Genomic DNA, 19,895 nt, shown 5'->3' with positions numbered 1-19,895 from the left:
AAGTTCCCCAGGTGATTTTCATGAACACTTTCTACTATTAGACGTTGCTATCTGTTTGCTTTATGTTCCTCTGGGAGTATAGAAGTGATCTTCCAACCCAGCATTTTGCAGAGAACATTTTTCAGAGAGAGGGAGTTGAGATGGGAGCTGAGTCTTAACTGTTTGGTAGGGTTAGGGTTGCCGATAAAACATAGTATTTTATTTGCTAAATCTGGCAATCCTAGCAGGGTGAATTAGATTATTACAGTGTTAAATACTGCAGAGAAGTGAACAAGAACAGACTATTGTGAGACTCTTGTGAGAATTATCTGTTGAGGGTGGGGATAATGGTGTTATTTAAAACCTTTAGTATCTGTAAATTGGAGAGGTTCGTATGCCAAATTACTGAAGTGTTAACTTGTAAAGCGATGAGAAAATGATGATACCATTAAGAATGATGTTTGTTTCCTAGGGCTAGCATAACAAGTGCCGCAATCTGAGTGGTTTATAACAACAGGAACTAATCTATAGTATTTATAGTGATTATCTCTCTCACACAGTTCTAGAAACTAAAAGTCAGAAATCAAGGTGTCGGTAGGGCTACCCTGTCTCTGAGGACTCGAGGAAAATCTGTTCCATACCTTTTTCTTAGCTTCTGGTAGTTAGCAGCAATTTCTGACTCCCTTCGCTTAAACATGCGTCACTCCAGTCTTTGCCTCAGTTGTCACATGACCTTCTCCTTATATCTCTGTCTTCTCTTCTTATAAGGACACCAGTCATAATGGGTGAAGTGTGTGTTACTCGCTCAGTCATGTCAAACTCTTGCAACCCCATGGACTGTATTCTGCCAGAGTCCTCTGTCCATGGGATTTCCCAGGCAAGAATACTGGAGTGGGTTGCCAGTTCCTTCTCCAGGGGATCTTCCTGATGCAGGGATCGAACCTGGGTGTCCCCCATTGCAGGCAGATTCTTTACCCTCTGAAGCACCAGGGATGGGGCCTATCCTAATTACTCCATCTTAATTATACCTGCAAAGATCTTCCCGGCTCTCCTAAATTGGCAGACTGACTCCCCTAACCAAGCCACCCGGGAGGCCCCTCAGTATTCATTCTTAAATGAATTCTATCTTGTTGCTATTTAAGAATGATTCAGTTAAAGTGTCATCGTAGACTTCTGAGGGATTTCTTGCAGAAAGGCTTTTAACAAGGCTTGAAATAAAATGTTCTTTGGTTAATTCTGATGTTTCCCAGAAAGATTTTTTATCTAACCCATTACATTCTTCAGCACACTCTCTTATTTGACATTTTATGTTTGAAATCACAATGGAAACTTCAATCCAAAGTCATAGTATTGTAAGCCAGGAAGTGGGTAAATATAGAATGAAAATACAGCAGAACTCTTTGGTTTTAATTTCATAGGTTCTTTGGTTTCTTTTTTAGAGTAGGGGATAAAGGGTGGGAGTATAGGCCCTTGTTCCTGAGAAGCTTGTGCCGTGACTTAAGAGTAATAATCTGTGTGTGACTTGTCTTGACCCCAGATACTTGAGGCTTGTTTCCCACCATATGTCTATCAACCTCACTTATAATTTCAAAGTATTCTAGCCCTAAAGCTTACAAGCCAAGTAACATTTGTCCTGTTGTTTGCTAAAATGTTTTTGTGAATTTTTATTGCATTTACGCTCTTACCAAACTGATTATGTTGAGGAACTTCCTTCTGTCTTATAGAATTTCAGCTTCATCTTTTGCCTCAGTGGTAATTTCTTCTCTGAAAGTAGAGATACAAGGAATGGATACTTGGAACTTCGTTCTGTTTGAGAAATAACTGATTGGCAATGTGGGAGTGATAGAAATTTGAGAGAAAGTTGCCTTGACATTTTGCTGCTGCCTTTGTAGATTGTTCAGTGTGTGTTTTATCTTTCTCTTCTTGACTGTAAGCTTTTCCATGAGCCTAAGTTTAGTAAATAATAACTGCATGTGGAATGTTATTTTCTCCTTGACCTGTGTCTTGGTTTTGTACACCCAGCTCTGCTACTTACACATTCTTGAGTACATTCTGGACTTAAATTCTCATATTTATTATAAAAGGTGTTATACTATATGATTTTAATAATCTGTAATTACCATTATCTGAAATTCTTGTGTTAAAGTATAATCTTTAAATTCTAAGTGATGAAAAACTTAGAATTTTTCTTACATTTAAACACCTACCAGAAAAAATTTAAATGGATTTTTCCTCCTGCTTTTCTGCAATATTATTAGTAAAGTAATTGTTGAAAGGCAGCTTGTTTGTCATACAGAATGAGATTGTGAAATTTATTTAAAAATGAGGCAAGTTTTTAGGATATGTCCTAAGGAGAATATTTTCTCTTACTATTTAAGTTATATTCTTGATATAGTGTAACTTAGCAGATGACTTAAGCAAAACTGTTACAATTAGAATATTGGCTCTGCTACCTCACAGCTGGGTGAGGTGAGCAAGTTAATCTCTAATCCTCACTTTTGATCTGTCAAATAAGGATAAAAAATTTACCTACTTCCTAGGGTTGAGGTAAGGATTGCATAACCTTATATGTATAGGCCACTTAAAACATTGCCTGTTATATACTCAGCCAGTACAAGTGTTCAGATCAGATCAGATCAGATCAGTTGCTCAGTCGTGTCCGACTCTTTGCGACCCCATGAATCGCAGCACACCAGGCCTCCCTGTCCATCACCAACTCCCTGAGTTCACTCAGACTCACGTCCATTGAGTCAGTGATACCATCCAGCCATCTCATCCTCTGTCGTCTCCTTCTCCTCTTGCCCCCAATCCCTCCCAGCATCAGTCTTTTCCAATGCGTCAACTCTTCGCATGAAGTGACCAAAGTACTGGAGTTTCAGCTTGAGCATCATTCCTTCCAAAGAAATCCCAGGGCTGATCTCCTTCAGAATAGACTGGTTGGATCTCCTTGCAGTCCAAGGGACTCTCAAGAGTCTTCTCCAACACCACAGTTCAGAAGCATCAATTCTTTGGCGCTCAGCCTTCTTCACAGTCCGACTCTCACATCCATACATGACCACAGGAAAAACCATAGCCTTGACTAGACAAACCTGTGTTGGCAAAGTAATGTCTCTGCTTTTGAATATGCTATCTAGGTTGGTCATAACTTTCCTTCCAAGGAGTAAGCGTCTTTTAATTTCATGGCTGCAGCCATCATCTACAGTGTTTTGGAGCCCAGAAAAATAAAGTCTGACATTGTTTCCACTGTTTCCCCATCTATTTCCCATGAAGTGATGGGACTGGATGCCATGATCTTTGTTTTGTGAATGTTGAGCTTTAAGCCAACTTTTTCACTCTCCACTTTCACCTTCATCAAGAGGCTTTTTAGTTCCTCTTAACTTTCTGCCATAAGGGTGGTGTCATCTGCATATCTGAGGTTATTGATATTTCTCCCTGCAATCTTGATTCCAGCTTGTGCTTCTTCCAGTCCAGCGTTTCTCATGATGTACTCTGCATATAAGTTGAATAAGCAGGGTGACAATATACAGCCTTGACGTACTCCTTTTCCTATTTGGAACCAGTCTGTTGTTCCAAGTCCAGTTCTAACTGTTGCTTCCTGACCTGCATACAAATTTCTCAAGAGGCAGATCAGGTGGTCTGGTATTCCCATCTCTTTCAGAATTTTCCACAGTTTATTGTGATCCACACAGTCCAAGGCTTTGGCATAGTCAATAAAGCAGAAATAGATGTTTTTCTGGAACTCTCTTGCTTTTTCCATGATCCAGCGGATGTTGGCAATTTGATCTCTGGTTCCTCTGCCTTTTCTAAAACTAGCTTGAACATCAGGAAGTTCACGGTTCACATATTGCTGAAGCCTGGCTTGGAGAATTTTGAGCATTGCTTTACTAGTGTGTGAGATGAGTGCAGTTGTGTGGTACTTTGAGCATTCTTTGGCATTGCCTTTCTTTGGGATTGGAATGAACACTGACCTTTTCCAGTCCTGTGGCCACTGCTGCGTTTTCCAAATTTGCTGGCATATTGAGTGCAGCACTTTCACAGCATCGTCTTTCAGGATTTGAAATAGCTCAACTGGAATTCCATCACCTCCACTAGCTTTGTTCGTAGTGATGCTTTCTAAGGCCCACTTGACTTCACATTCCAGGATGTCTGGCTCTAGGTGAGTGATCATACCATCGTGATTATCTGGGTCGTGAAGATCTTTTTTGTACAGTTCTTCTGTGTATTCTTGCCATCTCTTCTTAATATCTTCTGCTTCTGTTAGGTCCATACCATTTCTGTCCTTTATCGAGCCCATCTTTGCATGAAATGTTCCTTTGGTATCTCTGATTTTCTTGAAGAGATCTCTAGTCTTTCCCATTCTGTTGTTTTCCTCTATTTCTTTGCATTGATTGCTGAAGAAGGCTTTCTTATCTCTTCTTGCTATTCTTTGGAACTCTGCATTCAGATGTTTATATCTTTTTTGGTTCTCTTCTTTTCACAGCTATTTGTAAGGCCTTCCCAGACAGCCATTTTGCTTTTTTGCATTTCTTTTCCATGGGGATGGTCTTGATCCCTGTCTCCTGTACAATGTCACGAACCTCATTCCATAGTTCATCAGGCACTCTATCTATCAGATCTAGGCCCTTAAATCTATTTCTCACTTCCACTGTATAATCATAAGGGATTTGATTTAGGTCATACCTGAATGGTCTAGTAGTTTTCCCTACTGTCTTCAATTTAAGTCTGAATTTGGCAATAAGGAGTTCATGATCTGAGCCACAGTCAGCTCCTGCTCTTGTTTTTGCTGACTGTATAGAGTGTCTCCATCTTTGGCTGCAAAGAATATAATCAATCTTATTTTGGTGTTGACCATCTGGTGATGTCCATGTGTAGCGTCTTCTCTTGTGTTGTTGGAAGAGGGTGTTTGCTATGACCAGAGCATTTTCTTGGCAAAACTCTATTAGTCTTTGCCCTGCTTCATTCCGTATTCCAAGGCCAAATTTGCCTGTTACTCCAGGTGTTTCTTGACTTCCTACTTTTGCATTCCAGTCCCCTGTAATGAAAAGGACATCTTTTTTGGGTGTTAGTTCTAAAAGGTCTTGTAGGTCTTCATAGAACTGTTTAACTTCAGCTTCTTCAAAGTTACTGGTTGGGGCATAGACTTGGATTACTGTGATATTGAATGGTTTGCTTTGGAAACGAACAGAGGTCATTGTGTCGTTTTTGAGATTGCATCCAAGTACTGCATTTTGGACTCTTTTGTTGACCATGATGGCTACTCCATTTCTTCTGAGGGATTCCTGCCCACAGTAGTAGATATAATGGTCATCTGAGTTAAATTCACCCATTCCAGTCCATTTCAGTTCGCTGATTCCTAGAATGTTGACATTCACTCTTGCCATCTCTTGTTTGACTACTTCCAATTTGTCTTGATTCAGGGGGTCATTAATAATATATAAATTCTTGAATTAAAAATTACCAGTCTAATAACCTGTGTTTAAGACTATTTTTAACTATGATGTACCATTTCACGCCAGTCAGAATGGCTGCGATCCAAAAGTCTACAAGCAATAAATGCTGGAGAGAGTGTGGAGAAAAGGGAACCCTCTTACACTGTTGGTGGGAATGCAAACTAGTACAGCCACTATGGAGAACAGTGTGGAGATTCCTTAAAAAACTGGAAATAGAACTGCCTTATGATCCAGCAATCCCACTGCTGGGCATACACACTTAGGAAACCAGAATCGAAAGAGACACGTGTACCCCAATGTTCATCACAGCACTGTTTATAATAACCAGGTCATTGAAGCAACCTAGATATCCATCAGCAGATGAATGGATAAGAATGCTGTGGTACATATACACAATGGAGTATTACTCAGCCATTAAAAAGAATACATTTGAATCAGTTCTAATGAGGTGGATGAAACTGGAGCCTATTATACAGAGTGAAGTAAGCCAGAAAGAAAAACACCAATACAGTATACTAACGCATATATATGGAATTGAGAAAGATGGTAACAATAACCCTGTGTACGAGACAGCAAAAGAGACACTGATGTATAGAACAGTCTTTTGGACTCTGTGGGAGAGGGAGAGGGTGGGATGATTTGGGAGAATGGCATTGAAATATGTATAATATCATATATGAAACGAATCGCCAGTCCAGGTTCGATGCACGATACTGGATGGTTGGGGCTGGTGCACTGGGACGACCCAGAGGGATGGTATGGGGAGGGAGGAGGAGGAGGGTTCAGGATGTGGAACACATGTATACCTGTGGCAGATTCATTTTGATATATGGCAAAACCAATATAATATTGTAAAGTTAAATAAAATTAAAAAAACAAACAAACAAAAAGACTATTTTTATATAGCATTGCTGTAGCTAAACCTCATATTTGATTTGAAATCCCAGAAACTGAATTTAATTATTTATTAAATGGATGTTAAATACTAGACATATACTCATTATCACGAATTATTTGCATTTTTTATACAAAATAATATTTTAGATAAATGGTGCTATTATGCTTGCACTTGAAAGCTGAGATAATGCTCAAAATTTTTGGCATTTTCCTATTCTAAGTTCCAATAAAATTATAATAGTTTTTAATATTAACTCATTTTTTCATTTTTTAATATCTCAGATACTGTTTCTTAGTAGAGTATGCTATATAACATTTTTAATATATTTTTGACTAAATGTCACTGTTATACTACTTCTGACAGTATCTGGAAGTAGCTTCTTTGTTCTCTGAAGCAGAAAATTATAATGTTATGAAAACTGGATAGAGAGACAAGTATGCCTGCTTTAGGAGCAAAAATAGGCTTTTTGTATTCAATGAGTTGGGACAAATTATCTAGATGAATACAATTATATTCTAAAAATACACACATTTTAATTAACATATTTTTAAATTTGAAATTTAACTCTATTGTATACACCAATTTGAGTTTAGAAATTCTCTTTTTTATCATGGTCTTATCAAGCAGTAGTGAGCCACATTGTTTTATTCACTGTGATAAGCCTTATTTAAGATGGCACACATATCTTTAAGGTATAATTTATTCTGTAATAACTATAGCTAATACTAGCATTTACTGTTTACTACACATTTCTGATCCTCACATAAGCCTGTGATGATAGTACTGTTCTCTCCCCCATTTTAACAGATGAGAAATTACATCACAAAGAAATAAATACCTTGTCCAGGGTCACCCAGCTAGTAAGTATTAGAACCGTGACGTAAACATAGGCTTTCTTACCTCAGAATCTGTGCTCTTAATCACTTTGTATACTACGTAAGCCTAAATCCAGAAAATGATTTGAGTGTAAGGCACAAACTAAAAGCCTGCATTTTTCACAGGAAGTATAAAAATAGTCTGTTTCCAAACTGTATAATCAGAAAGGAGGTGGATTGAAACTAAAATTCATAAGTTATGTATGTAATAGCAAAATGCTGATAAAAATAGTAATAGGGGGTTGGATGATAGGATAAGGGGTACTACAGCTTATTCAGCCACAGAGGAATACTGTGCAACCTTAGAAAGAAATGAAGACAACATCTGTATACAGTTTCAGAGTGATTTGAGACTATAAGCAAAAAACAGAGTCCAGAGTTTTCCTGTATTTGAAGAGTGCACATAGAGAGCAATGGAAAAATAAACCAAATTAATGAAAGTGGTTAAGTAGGGGAAAGAGGGGCAGAGAATGCAAACTAAGTCTTTCAGAAAGTACATTTTGTACTTTAGGGGTTGGGGTCATAGAGATGTTTTACATGATTTAAAATAATAAAGTAAAAGCAGTTCTAAAGATTTTTTAAAAAGGAAACGTTTGAATCTAACTATTACTGTGTTAGTGGCATAAGTCATCTGAGAATATTTCAAGTAACTTTGATACACAGTATTTTATATGTATGTTCCTGGTGAGATATAACGTTAAAACAGAAAGAAACATAAAGAAATTATAAATTGCTTTCAGTATTGTTATCGTTATCAGTAAGATTGGTATTGTTATTTTGAAACCCATATGTGGATATTTTGTACATAACAGTAAGAAGCAGATAAGGTTATTCGAATATCATATTTTTCAATACAAGGGAAGAAGGATGGAACCATAAAATCAAAGAAGTTACATAAAATGCTGTGGATGGTGACTGCAGCCATGAAATTAAAAGACACTTACTCCTTGGAAGAAAAGCTATGCCAAACCTGTGCTGTGCTGTGCTTACTCACTCAGTCGTGTCTGATTCTTTGTGACCCCATGGACTGTAGCCTGCCAGGCTTCTCTGTCCATGAGGATTCTCCTGGCAAGAATACTGAAGTGGGTTGCCATGCCCTCCTCCAGGGGATCTTCCCAACCCAAGACAGTGTATTAAAAAGCAGAGACGTCACTTTGCCAATAGAGGTCCATATAGTCAAAGCTGTAGTTTTTCCTCTAGGCATGTATGGATGTGAGAGTTGGACCATAAAGAAGGCTGAGTGCCGAAGAATTGATACTTAAACTGTGATACTGGAGAAGACTCTTGAGAGTTCCTTGATAGCAAGGAGATCAAACCAGTAATCCTAAAGGAAATCAACCCTGAATATTCACTGAAAGGACTTACACTGAAGCTGAAGTGCCAATACTTTGGCCACCTGATTCAAAGAGCCAACTTGGAAAAGACTAATGCTAGGAAAGATTGAGGGCAGTTGGAGAAGGAGGTTACAGAAGATGAGATGGTTGGATGGCATCACCAACTCAATGGACATGACTTCAAGCAAATTCAGGATGATAGTGAAGGACAGGGAAGTCTGGCATGCTGCAGTCCATGGGGTCGCAAAGAGTCAGACACAACTTAGTGACCGAACAGCAACAACGTAAAATGCTATAATCTTAAATTGGATTTGGTGAATTATTGGTATATGCTTCTCAGGAAGAGAAATATAGATTTCCTAATTCATGTAAGCCAATACCTAGAAGCAGTGCCAGTCCAGTGACAATAAGCACCTCAAAACCTAGATTAAATACTGCGGTCTATGAATACTGTATCCTGCTGCTGGTTGACTCCAGGGCTCAGGTGGGAGGGACACAAGATAAACCGGGATGATCCCCTTGTGCCAGAAGGAAGAGAAGATGGGATTCTGTCTAAAGAATGCAAGAGTCAACTTGAAGGAGCTCCCACTGACTAGTAAGGGTACAGTTTGAACATGGAAACTAAAATAAGTGCGTTAAAACACGTCGAACTTGTTAAAATCTCTGAGGACATAATGATTCTGCCCCCCACCCTCCAAGAGGAGCAAGTTACAATTTAAATTCTCTTCATATCTGTAAATTATCTTTTAATAAAACTACCTGTTATTTATTATTGTAGTTGTCTTTAGTATTATTTCCTCTTGGAGATGTTTGGCCATCTAGGTATACATGCATTCTGCTTAAAATATGCAGAGTTGTTTATTACCACTGAAACCACTAGATGCATTTTTCAAAAATCTTGTTTAGAAGTGAAAGATAGGATTTTGATCATTATGCAAGAACCTTCTTTTCTCACTTTGTTAATAGTCATAATTTGAACTCTATGATTTTTCAGTCACAGCTGCAATAACTTCCCTGAAAAGTGGACCCTATGGAGTGTCATGAGTGTGAAAATAATATAAGACCATTCCCATATGGATTTTCCCACAGGAAAAATTATCTCAGGTTCACCGTGTCTAAAACAAAGCCTCACTGTTATTAATGGCATCACAATTGTACCCATTGACCATATGTGAAAATGAGTATTCCCAGACTTCTTCGCCTTTGATCAGCTGTTCAAATTCTTTTCTATATCTGATCAATTATACTTTCTGAATTTTCTCTTAATTCTGATCCACAGTGCTTGCCTCCAAGTCTGATAATGGCATTTTCCTGTATAATTCTTCAGAAAGGATCTCATAGTTTCTATGGTTCCTAACCTTTTTGATTGCAAAGACTCCTCCATTTTTGTTCTGAAATAAGTGAATCCTTTACACAACAGTAACTTTACCTCTGTATATAAAGAAAATGCCTAATGGCAGAGAGCTGGATTGTATTGAATGGTACATTTCAATGAATTTATATATTAAAAGTCTTAATATTTAGCATGTGATTATTTTTCCTTTTCTGCCCAAACTTCTATAATGTTTGGAGCTAATAAATTTTTCGGTGTAATTTTTTAAGTGCACTAAATTGTCTGCAACTTCTCTGTTCCACACATTCAGACAGATTGACCCATAGGGGTTTATTATTGTACTTCAGTTTTCTTGAAGAAATCTCTTTCAGAGTCATGCTGACTCCCCCTACCTGTTTCCCCTCCCCAACTTGTAGCTTCTTTTTATTGTTCTTAGTGTTCTGAAATTTTACAATGATGTGCCTTGATGTAAGTTTATTTCAATTAATAGTACCAGGCACTGCTGGGCCCTTTTAGTCTGAAACGTCTCTTTTAGACCCTTTAAAGAAAATACATTGTCTTCTCCTGGGGTGGGGAGTCCCCATTGGTCAGTTGCCCAAATATGCAGACTTGGGAATATCTGGCAATTTTTTCTTAAGTAGACTTCCAACCAGTCTTATTTTTAGCTTTTCCTTTACTCTCCTTTCCAGAGATTTATGGCTCTGCTAATTCCTGTGGTTTTTGATGAGAAGAGGTAGTTCAGTTCAATTCAGCTCAGTCACTCAGTCGTGTTTGGCTCTTTGCGACCCCATGGACTGAAGCACTCCAGTTTTCCCTGTCCATCACCAACTCCTGGAGCTTGCTTAAACTCATGTCCATTGAGTCAGTGATGCCATCCAACCATCTCATCCTCTGTCGTCCCCTTTTCCTCCTGCCTTCAATCTTTCCCAGCATCAGGGTCTTTTCTAGTGAGTCAGTTCTTCGCATCAAGTGGCCAAAGTATTGAAGCTTCAGCTTTAGCATCAGTCCTTCCAATGAATATTCAGAACTGATTTCCTTTAGGATGTACTGGTTTGATCCTTTTGCAGTCCAAGGGACTCTCAAGAATCTTTTCCAATGCTGTAGTTCAAAAGCATCAATTCTTTGGTGCTCAGCTTTCTTTATGGTCCAACTCTTACACCCCCAATGGTCCAACTCTCACATCCCCAGTGGGCTTCCCTGATGGCTCAGAGGGTAAAGCATCTGCCTGCAATGTGAGAGATGCAGGTTTGATCCCTGGATCGGGAAGATTCCCCTAGAGAAGGAAATGGCAACTCACTCCAGTATTATTGCCTGGAGAATCTCATGGATGGAGGAGCCTGGTAGGCTACAGTCCACGCTGTCTCAAGGAGTCAGACACAACTGAGTGACTTCACTTTCCTTTTTCTTTTCTCACACCCATACATGACTACTGGAAAAACCATGGCTTTGACTAGATGGACCTTTGTCAGCAAAGTAATGTCTCTGCTTTTTAATATGTTCTCTAGGTTTGTTGTAGCTTTTCTTCCTAGGAGCAAGTGTTTTTTTTTTTTTTTTTAAATTTCATGGCGCACTCACCATCTACAGACATTTTGGAGCCCAAGAAAATAGTCTGTCACTGTTTCCGTTGTTTCCCCATCTATTTGCCATGAAGTGATGGGATGGGATGCCATGATCTTCGTTTTTTGAATGTAGAATTTTAAGCCAGCTTTTTCACTCTCCTCAAGAGGCTCCTTAGTTCCTCTTCGCTTTCTGCCATAAGTGTGGTGTCATCTGCATATCTGAGGTTATTGATATTTCTCCTGGCAATCTTGATTCCAGCTTGAGCTTCATCCAGCGCAGCATTTCACATGATGTACTCTGCATATAAGTTAAATAAGCAGGGTGACAATATACAGCCTCGATGTACTCCTTTCCCAGTTTAGAACCAGTCTGTTGTTCCATGTCCATTTGTAACTGTTACTTCTTGACCTGCATACAGGTTTCTCAGGAGGCAGGTAAGGTGGTCTGATATTCTCATCTCTTGAAGAATTTGTAGGGAGAAGATAAATTTGATACACATCGAGTTGCTCTTGGCTTTCTGTATCGCAGCCTTAGGTTTCAGCTTTCTCTCATCTGATAAGTCAGTTACTTCTTGAATTTCTTTTTTGTACCTTCCAGTATTCATCTCTCATTCCTTTTGTCCTTTTAAAATTATTCCTCCTCCCTTTAAAATCTTCTTACTCTAATTTTAGTGGAGTTTTAGGAAGGAAAAGTGCGTCCAGCAGTCAGCAGATGGCCTTACTTTCCATTCATAGATAAAATTTCTAGTGACATCTACCTCTGGGTAGCTTATGTACACCTTTCCCCCTCTTTATTCTAAGTCTAATTTTTTTTGACAAAACTTACTGAGGTCAAATTTAATTATGTTCTGAATCTCATCATTTCCTGTGGCTTTTAATCATAAACTGTGATATCTTTTTTTTTTTTTTTCCTGTATCTCTTAGTAGATAGCATAGTGTTCGGCCCACAGTAAAAGTTTTTGTATTTTTAAACTTTGTTTTCGACATTCCGTTTGTCTCATGGACAAAAAAAGAATCTTGTCATTCATTGTACTATTTGCTTACCTTGAGAATGTTTTGAAATGCACAAGGTGTATTTGGTTGTCACTGTATTGGGAACATGCAATTGGAACATAATGAGCAGAGATCAGAGATACTTAAAACCCTTTGATAGGTGGAATATTCCTGCAGAGTAAACACTTGTCCCACTGGGAATGCCAGTAGTCAGTCCTGAGAACCAATGCTGGACGCTCTTCAGAGAAGCCTGCCTCTCTGCCTTGAGATTGGCACTTGCCTGCAACCCTCTCAGATGGTGCCTGTGTTCATTCTTACCCCTCAGGCAGTGGGACCAGAAGGATGGGCATTTCTTATTGATCCTCACTGCTACTTTCTGACCACTGCCTTTCTCACTCCCTGCACCCCAACCCCTGCCCGCCAAAACAAAAAATCCCAGCCCTGTTTGAATTTCATGCTGTATTTGTTTTAGAAGGAACCCATCTCACTCGTATAAAAGAACTTTATGTTTCAAATTTTCACATGTCACAATCAGTGTGCATGCTTAATAATCTGTATGGTTGTATTATAAATACAATAAGATTATTTCTCATTTAATAAATATGTAGTTTATATGCATTCGTTTTCCATCCAGTTGACTGATAAATTAAAAGTGCAGGTTTCAGGGCACCCAAAGCTGGTGCTCTGTGATAAGCTGGAAGGATAGGGTGGGGAGGGAGGTGCAAGGGGGGTTCAGGATGGAGGGGACACATGTTTACCAATGGCCGATTTATACTGATGTATGGCAAAAACCATCTCAATATTGTGAAGTAATTTTCCTCCAATTAAAATAAGTAAATAAAAATTTTAAATGTAGGCTTCGTTTTGTATAGTGAGTATAGTTGTTACTAATTTCGCTTTTCACTATTAGAATACTTTTGAAATGCCTTTTGCCTCTGTAAGGCCCTAAATTTTAAACAAATACGAAACATTAAGCAAGCATCATTAAACATTTTGTAAGGGTTGTTTGTTTAAAATGCAAAGATAAGAAGTACATTGACATCATGAAGCTTGTGTTATCAGAATGTGATTAATTATAATTCTATGTGAACTATATAGCTGTGTCTAAATATTATATCCTTAAAATTGAATTGTAATTTTTAATGGACTATCTTATAGAAGTGTGTCTGGTGTCAGGATAATGAATATTTCATGTGTTTGTATGTATGTGTATTTAATATATTGTTTTCTTTACCTGTGTTTTGCATAAAGCATTGACTTGCATTACTAAGCATTACCATTGTGTCATTTTGGTTTTTAGGTTGTGGAAAATGCCCTTAAGGTGAACCCAGTATTAGGCCCGCAAATGTTTCAACCAATTCTACCCTGTATTTTCAGAGGTATTATAGAAGGGGAGGTAAGATTTTTCTTAAGCTTCTAATATTAATGTTAGATTCTAGGGTTCTATTTTACTTACTCTTTGGAAAATTATTTCTTATTCATTGTTAGATACAAAAAGGACTTACTGTTTGATTATTTTGCAGTAAATTACCTCAATTTCAGGGTAGTTATACAGCTTTGCTATTTCTGTCTCTACATAGGAAAGTATGAATTTCCTTTGGTATCTCATGTCTTTAACTCATATGCATGTGTGTTTATACAGAAACATGTTAAGCATAGGAAAGGGAAAAATAGTGCTAGTTTTGTTACATAAAACTATGTGATATATGAAATATATGAAAATACTGGTTTTCTTCTAAGTTAAGCTCTTTAATAGACTCTAAATATGTATGTTAGGAGCTTTTAAAGTAATATAAATGTGTAAGTATGCCATTGATAAATATTCTTTCGTTGTTCCTCTCTTTATTATATACATACATATATAATCCATAAAAATATGTACATAATACATATATATTACCTTGTGAGACATATATATTTAGTAAGTTAGAACTCAACAGTATTGGCAGTTCATTCTAAAGAAGCAGTATAAAGAAGAATATTATTGCATATCCCTGTTGATTATTACTTTGTCAATGATTATTTATTATTGTTTATACTTGTACCATAACACAATTTTAAATATGCTGTATTTTAATTGCACAGAGGTATCCTGTAGTAATGTCAACATATCTCGGAGTTATGGGTCGAGTCCTGCTACAAAACACTAGTTTTTTTTCTTCACTTCTTAATGAGATGGCACATAAATTTAATCAAGAGGTAAGAATTTATGTACTTAAAGAAAATCTTTATCCAAATAAAGTTTCGAAAAAATTTGGTGAAATATTGAGTCTATAAAAAAAACCTTGAAGTATTTAAATTTTATTTTTTTATTGCCTGAATCAAATTTTATTATTATGTTCAAGAATACAAAATGAAGTCATACATAGTTGAATCATTCATGGAATTGCTTTCAACAAGCATGATCTTGAAATAAGTATTTTTGTTATTTTAAATCTTTAATAACCTATGCCATACGATAATTTGGGAAAAAGAAGAAAGAGGAATCTGTGAGTGGCAATTTGAAACTTAAATGTTGTTCTCTCTCAAAATAGACAATGTTATTCTACTTAACTATAGGATAGAATTTTGATTTGTTTATGGTTGTAGTTTTTGTCACCTCATACATAAAATGAAGGAGAAGGCAATGGCAACCCACTCCAGTACTCTTGCCTGGAAAATCCCATGGATGGAGCAGCCTGGTAGGCTGTAGTCCATGGGGTCGCTAGAGTCGGACACGACTGAGCGACTTCACTTTCACTTTTCACTTTCATGCATTGGAGAAGGAAATGGCAACCCACTCCAGTATTCTTGCCTTGAGAATCCCAGGGACGGGGAAGCCTGGTGGGCTGCCGTTTATGGGGTCACACAGAGTTGGACACAACTGAAGCGACTTAGCAGCAGACATAAAATGAAACAGGACTGCTTTACATACAGTCATGTAATACCTTTGTTTCATTTCTTTAATGAACTTGTTCTTAATGTCACGCAGTGTTTCTATCATCATTACTGTAGGAAATGACCTTTTCAGCAAAGTTTATTAAAAACATACTAAATTGAAACCAATCACCTGAGTAAGTTTGGAATAGGTTCTTCAATGAGTTGGTTACTTGAGACTACATACATTATAGTAAAATATGATTTTTATGTCTTAAGTGATTAATCTGTTAAGGTTTATAAAATGTAGAAGGTAGAATGTACTTGACTGATATCTCTAGAATGGAGGGGCAATTTGTGAAAAATTTAGGTTTGTGGCTGAAACAGATATTTCCGTTTCCACTTTTAATGAAAATCCAGAGTAAGGAAGTGCAAATTGTAGAATGTATGTTAGTTTTTACAGAATTAGACTAACCTAATTAGAGAACCTAGACTTCATTTTGATGAATAGACAGGTCAGATTTTTCATTAGCTTTATTAAATTTAGCTGTGATGGAATAATGTTAAAAGTTTAAAGAGTGTATTCAGTTGAGTTCAGCAAAATCTGTTGAGTGATCTTAGTAATAACTATAAATTTTTTGTATTATTTTAAATCCTCACAACAATGCAAGGAGGTAATAATATTTTTATATCTATCTCACACCTGAGAAAGTTGAGACTTGGAGAGATTTGGTGACTTGGTCACGTTTCCAAAGCTAGTAAGTGATGGAATTGATATGCACACCCCAGTAACCTCACTTCATCTCAGTGACCACATTCTGCTGCGTCCTGTACATCCTGAAATAGGCACTTCTCCACTGTATACTGGAGACACTTGGTTTGACAAGCTTGATTTTTAAAGGGAGAGAGTACTTAACAGGCCATTTTGTAATGTTATTATAAGTCCTATGTTAGAACTATGTCCAGTATGCTGTGGGAAGTGAAAAGTTACTGTTAAATTTTTTCCCTAGTGTTTTTTTTTCCTCTGATAAGATACACATAGCATAAACTTGGTCAGTGGTATTTAACATAATAATGTACAATCTTCACCACCATCCATCTCCATAACTCTTTCAGACTTATAAAACTTGAACCTCTGTACTCATAAAACAATAACTTCTCATTACCCTCTCCCTGTAGCCCCTGGAAACACCATGCTACTTTTTATGTCTGTGATTTTTGACTACTCTAAATACCTCATACAAGTGGAATCATACAATATTTGTCTTTTTGTGACTAACATATCACTTTAAGCCTAATATTCTGAAAGTTCATGGTGTGTACATGCTTAGTCATGTCTGACTCTTTGCCACCCCATGGACTGTAGCCTGCCAAGGCTCCTCTGTCCATGGGATTCTCCAGGCAAGAATACTGGAATGGGTTGCCATTTCCTTCTCCAGAGATCTGAATGCTCATAGTACTGTCGAGTATGTCAGAATTCCTTTCCTTTTTAAGGCTGAATAATATTCCATGGTGTGTATGTGTGTGTGTGTGTGTGTGTGTGTGTGTATAATGTTATTATAAGATAATGGCTATACTTCCCTGTGCTATACAGTATGTGCTGTTGTTTATCTCTGACTCATTTTGAGTTGAATTTTGTATATGGTATGAGGTAAGGATCCAGCTCCATTATTTTACATATGGTTATTCACTTTTTACAGTGCCATTTATTGAAAAGATTGTCCTTTCCTCATTGAATGATCTTGGCACTCTTGTCAAAAATCATTCAATCATTTATGCAAGGGTTTATTTCTGGGCTGTCTATTCTATTCCATCGATCTATATGTCTACTTTTGTATGATTATCACATAATTTTGATTACTAAACCTTTGTAATGCATGTTGAAATTCAAAAGTGTGAGTCCTGTGGCTTTTTTCATCTTTTCGGAGATGATTTTGTCTATTCAGGATCCTTTGAGATTCTCGATGAACTTTAGGATGGCTTTTTCTGTTTCTACAAAGAAAAAATATCATTGAGATTTTGATAGAGATTGCATTGAAACTGTAGATTGCTTTGAGGAGCAGTTGTTTAGTCGCTCAGTCATGTCCCACTATTCGTGACCCGATGGACTGCAGCACGCCAGGCTTCCCTGTCCTTCACCGTCTCCTGGAGTTTGATCAAACTCCTGTCCTTTGAGTCAGTGATGCTATCCAACCATCTTGTCCTCTGATGCCCCCTTCTTTTACCTTCAATCTTTCCCAGCATCAGGGTCTTTTCCAATGAGTTGGCTCTCTGCATCAGGTGGCCAGTGTATTTGAGCTTCAACTTCAGCATCAGTCCTTTCAGTGAATATTCAGGACTGATTTCCTTTAGGATTGACTGGTTGGATCTCCTTGCAGTCCAAGGGACTCTCAAGAGTCTTCTGCACCACCACAGTTCAAAAGCATCAATTCTTTGGCGCTCAGCTTTCTTTATGATCCAACTCTCACATCCATACATGACTATTGGGAAAACCATAGCTTCCACTGAACGGACCTTTGTTGACAAAGTAATGTCTCTGCTTTTTAATATGCTATCTAGGTTTGTTGTAGCTTTTTTCTAAGGAGCAAGCATCTTTTTATTTCATGGCTGCAGTCACCATCCACAGTGATTTTGGAGCCCAAGAAAATAAAGTCTGTCACTGTTTCCATTGTTTCCCCATCTGTTTGCCCTGAAGTGATGGGACGGGATGCCATGATCTTCGTTTTTTGAGTGTCGAGTTTTAAGCCAGCTTTTTCACTCTCCTCTTTCACCATCATCAAGAGGCTCTTTAATTCTTTGCTTTCTGCCATAAGTGTGGTGTCTTCTGCATATCGGAAGTTATTGATATTTCTCCTGGCAATCTTGATTCCAGCTTGAGCTTCATCCAGCCCAACATTTCTCATGATGTACTCTGCATATAAGTTAAATAAGCAGGTTGACAATATACAGCCTCGATGCACTCCTTTCCCAATCTTGAACCAGTCCATTGTTCCATGTCTGGCCTACCTGTGCTTCTTACTTGCATATGGGTTTCTCAGGAGGCATGTAAGATGGTCTGGTATTCCCATCTCTTTCAGAATTTTCCACAGTTTGTTGTGATCTACACAGTCAAAGGCTGTAGCTTAGTCAATGAAGCAGATGTTTTTTCTGGAATTCTCTTGCTTTTTCTATGATCCAGTAGATGTATTGACATTTCTTAATATTGTCTTGGAATCCATGAATGTGGGATATGTTTTTATTTATTAATTTCTTAATAGGAAATGTTTAGTATTTTTTTTTATATGTCTTTCACCTCCTTGGTTAATTGCTAAGCATTTTATTCTTTTTGATGGTAATATAAATGGAATTGTTTTCATACTTTCTTTGTTAGATTGGTCATTGTTTATGTATAGAAATGCAACTGACTTTTGTTTGTTGACTTCATATTTTGCTACTTTGCTGAATTTATATATTCTCAGTTTTTTTGGTGGCATCTTTGGGACTTTCTATATATAAGAACACATCATCCACAAAACATAATAATTTTGCTTCTTCCTTTGCAGTTTTGATGCTTTTTATTTCTTTTGCTTGTCTATTTGTTCTGGCTAGAACTTCCAATAGTGTGTTGAATAGAAGTGGTAAAATTTGGCATCCTTGCCTTGTTCCTGGCAAAATAGAAATAGTGACCTGTGGCAGGTGCTGGTGCTGCTTCAGCTTGTTGACAGTATGAGGATTGGAGAGAGATGTTATAGGATCAGATTTATTTCTGTCACTGTAGTAAGAGCACTGGCTTTTCATGGGACACTTATTTTTTTTCACTTTTCAATGTGAAGAAAAAATGTTTTTCACAAAGAATTGGCCAAAAATTGTCAAGCCATCATGTTTGAGTCTAGAGACTATGTGAATGAAAGAGAATGAAATATTATTGTAGTTCAAATGGCTACAGTTGATTGTGAGCAGTTTTAAAGGACATCAGAATTAAATAGGACTAGGACTGATGCTCGGAGAAGGCAATGGCACCCCACTCCAGTACTCTTGCTTCGAAAATCCCACGGATGGAGGAGCCTGGTAGGCTGCAGTCCATGGGGTCGGTAAGAGTCGGACACGACTGAGCGACTTCCCTTTCACTTTTCACTTTCATGCATTGGAGAAGGAAATGGCAACCCACTCCAGTGTTCTTGCCTGGAGAATCCCAGGGATGGCGGAGCCTGGTGGGCTGCCGTCTCTGGGGTCGCACAGAGTTGGACACGACTGAAGCAACTTAGCAGCAGCAGCAGGACTGATGGTAAAGCTGAAACTCCAGTACTTTGGCCACCTCATGCGAAGAGTTGACTCATTGGAAAAGACTCTGATGCTGGGAGGGATTGGGGCAGGAGGAGAAGGGGACGACAGTGGATGAGATGGCTGGATGGCATCACCAACTCGATGGACATGAGTTTGGGTGAACTCCTGGAGTTGGTGATGGACAGGGAGGCCAGGCATGCTGCAATTCATGGGGTCGCAAAGAGTCGGACACGACTGAGTGACTGAACTGAACTGAACTGAGGAAAATTAGTTCCAGTAAATCCAGATAGCTTTGAACAAGCAAAGATGTTGCAGAAGGGTTTGTCTCGTCTAAACATTTGAAAACAGTTGTCAG

At 37.9% G+C, this 19,895-nt stretch overlaps 1 protein-coding gene across 6 annotated transcripts in view; it reads left to right on the top strand.

The window, feature by feature from the left end:
* The window catches only part of IPO11 (importin 11), a 201,395-nt gene that overhangs the window by 114,385 nt on the left and 67,115 nt on the right, over positions 1-19,895 (top strand). For all 6 annotated transcript variants that reach the window (XM_055555038.1, XM_055555039.1, XM_055555040.1 and 3 more), the window contains exons 25-26: positions 13,722-13,817; positions 14,507-14,620. In XM_055555038.1, the coding sequence (XP_055411013.1) occupies positions 13,722-13,817; positions 14,507-14,620 (210 nt within the window). The remainder of the gene's footprint in view (positions 1-13,721; positions 13,818-14,506; positions 14,621-19,895) is intronic.

This window comes from Bubalus kerabau, chromosome 18 (genome assembly GCF_029407905.1).
Source record: "Bubalus kerabau isolate K-KA32 ecotype Philippines breed swamp buffalo chromosome 18, PCC_UOA_SB_1v2, whole genome shotgun sequence".
NCBI lineage: Eukaryota > Metazoa > Chordata > Mammalia > Artiodactyla > Bovidae > Bubalus > Bubalus kerabau.
The sequence above is the reverse complement of the archived record's forward strand: the minus strand, read 5'-3'. Positions and strand labels throughout refer to the sequence as shown.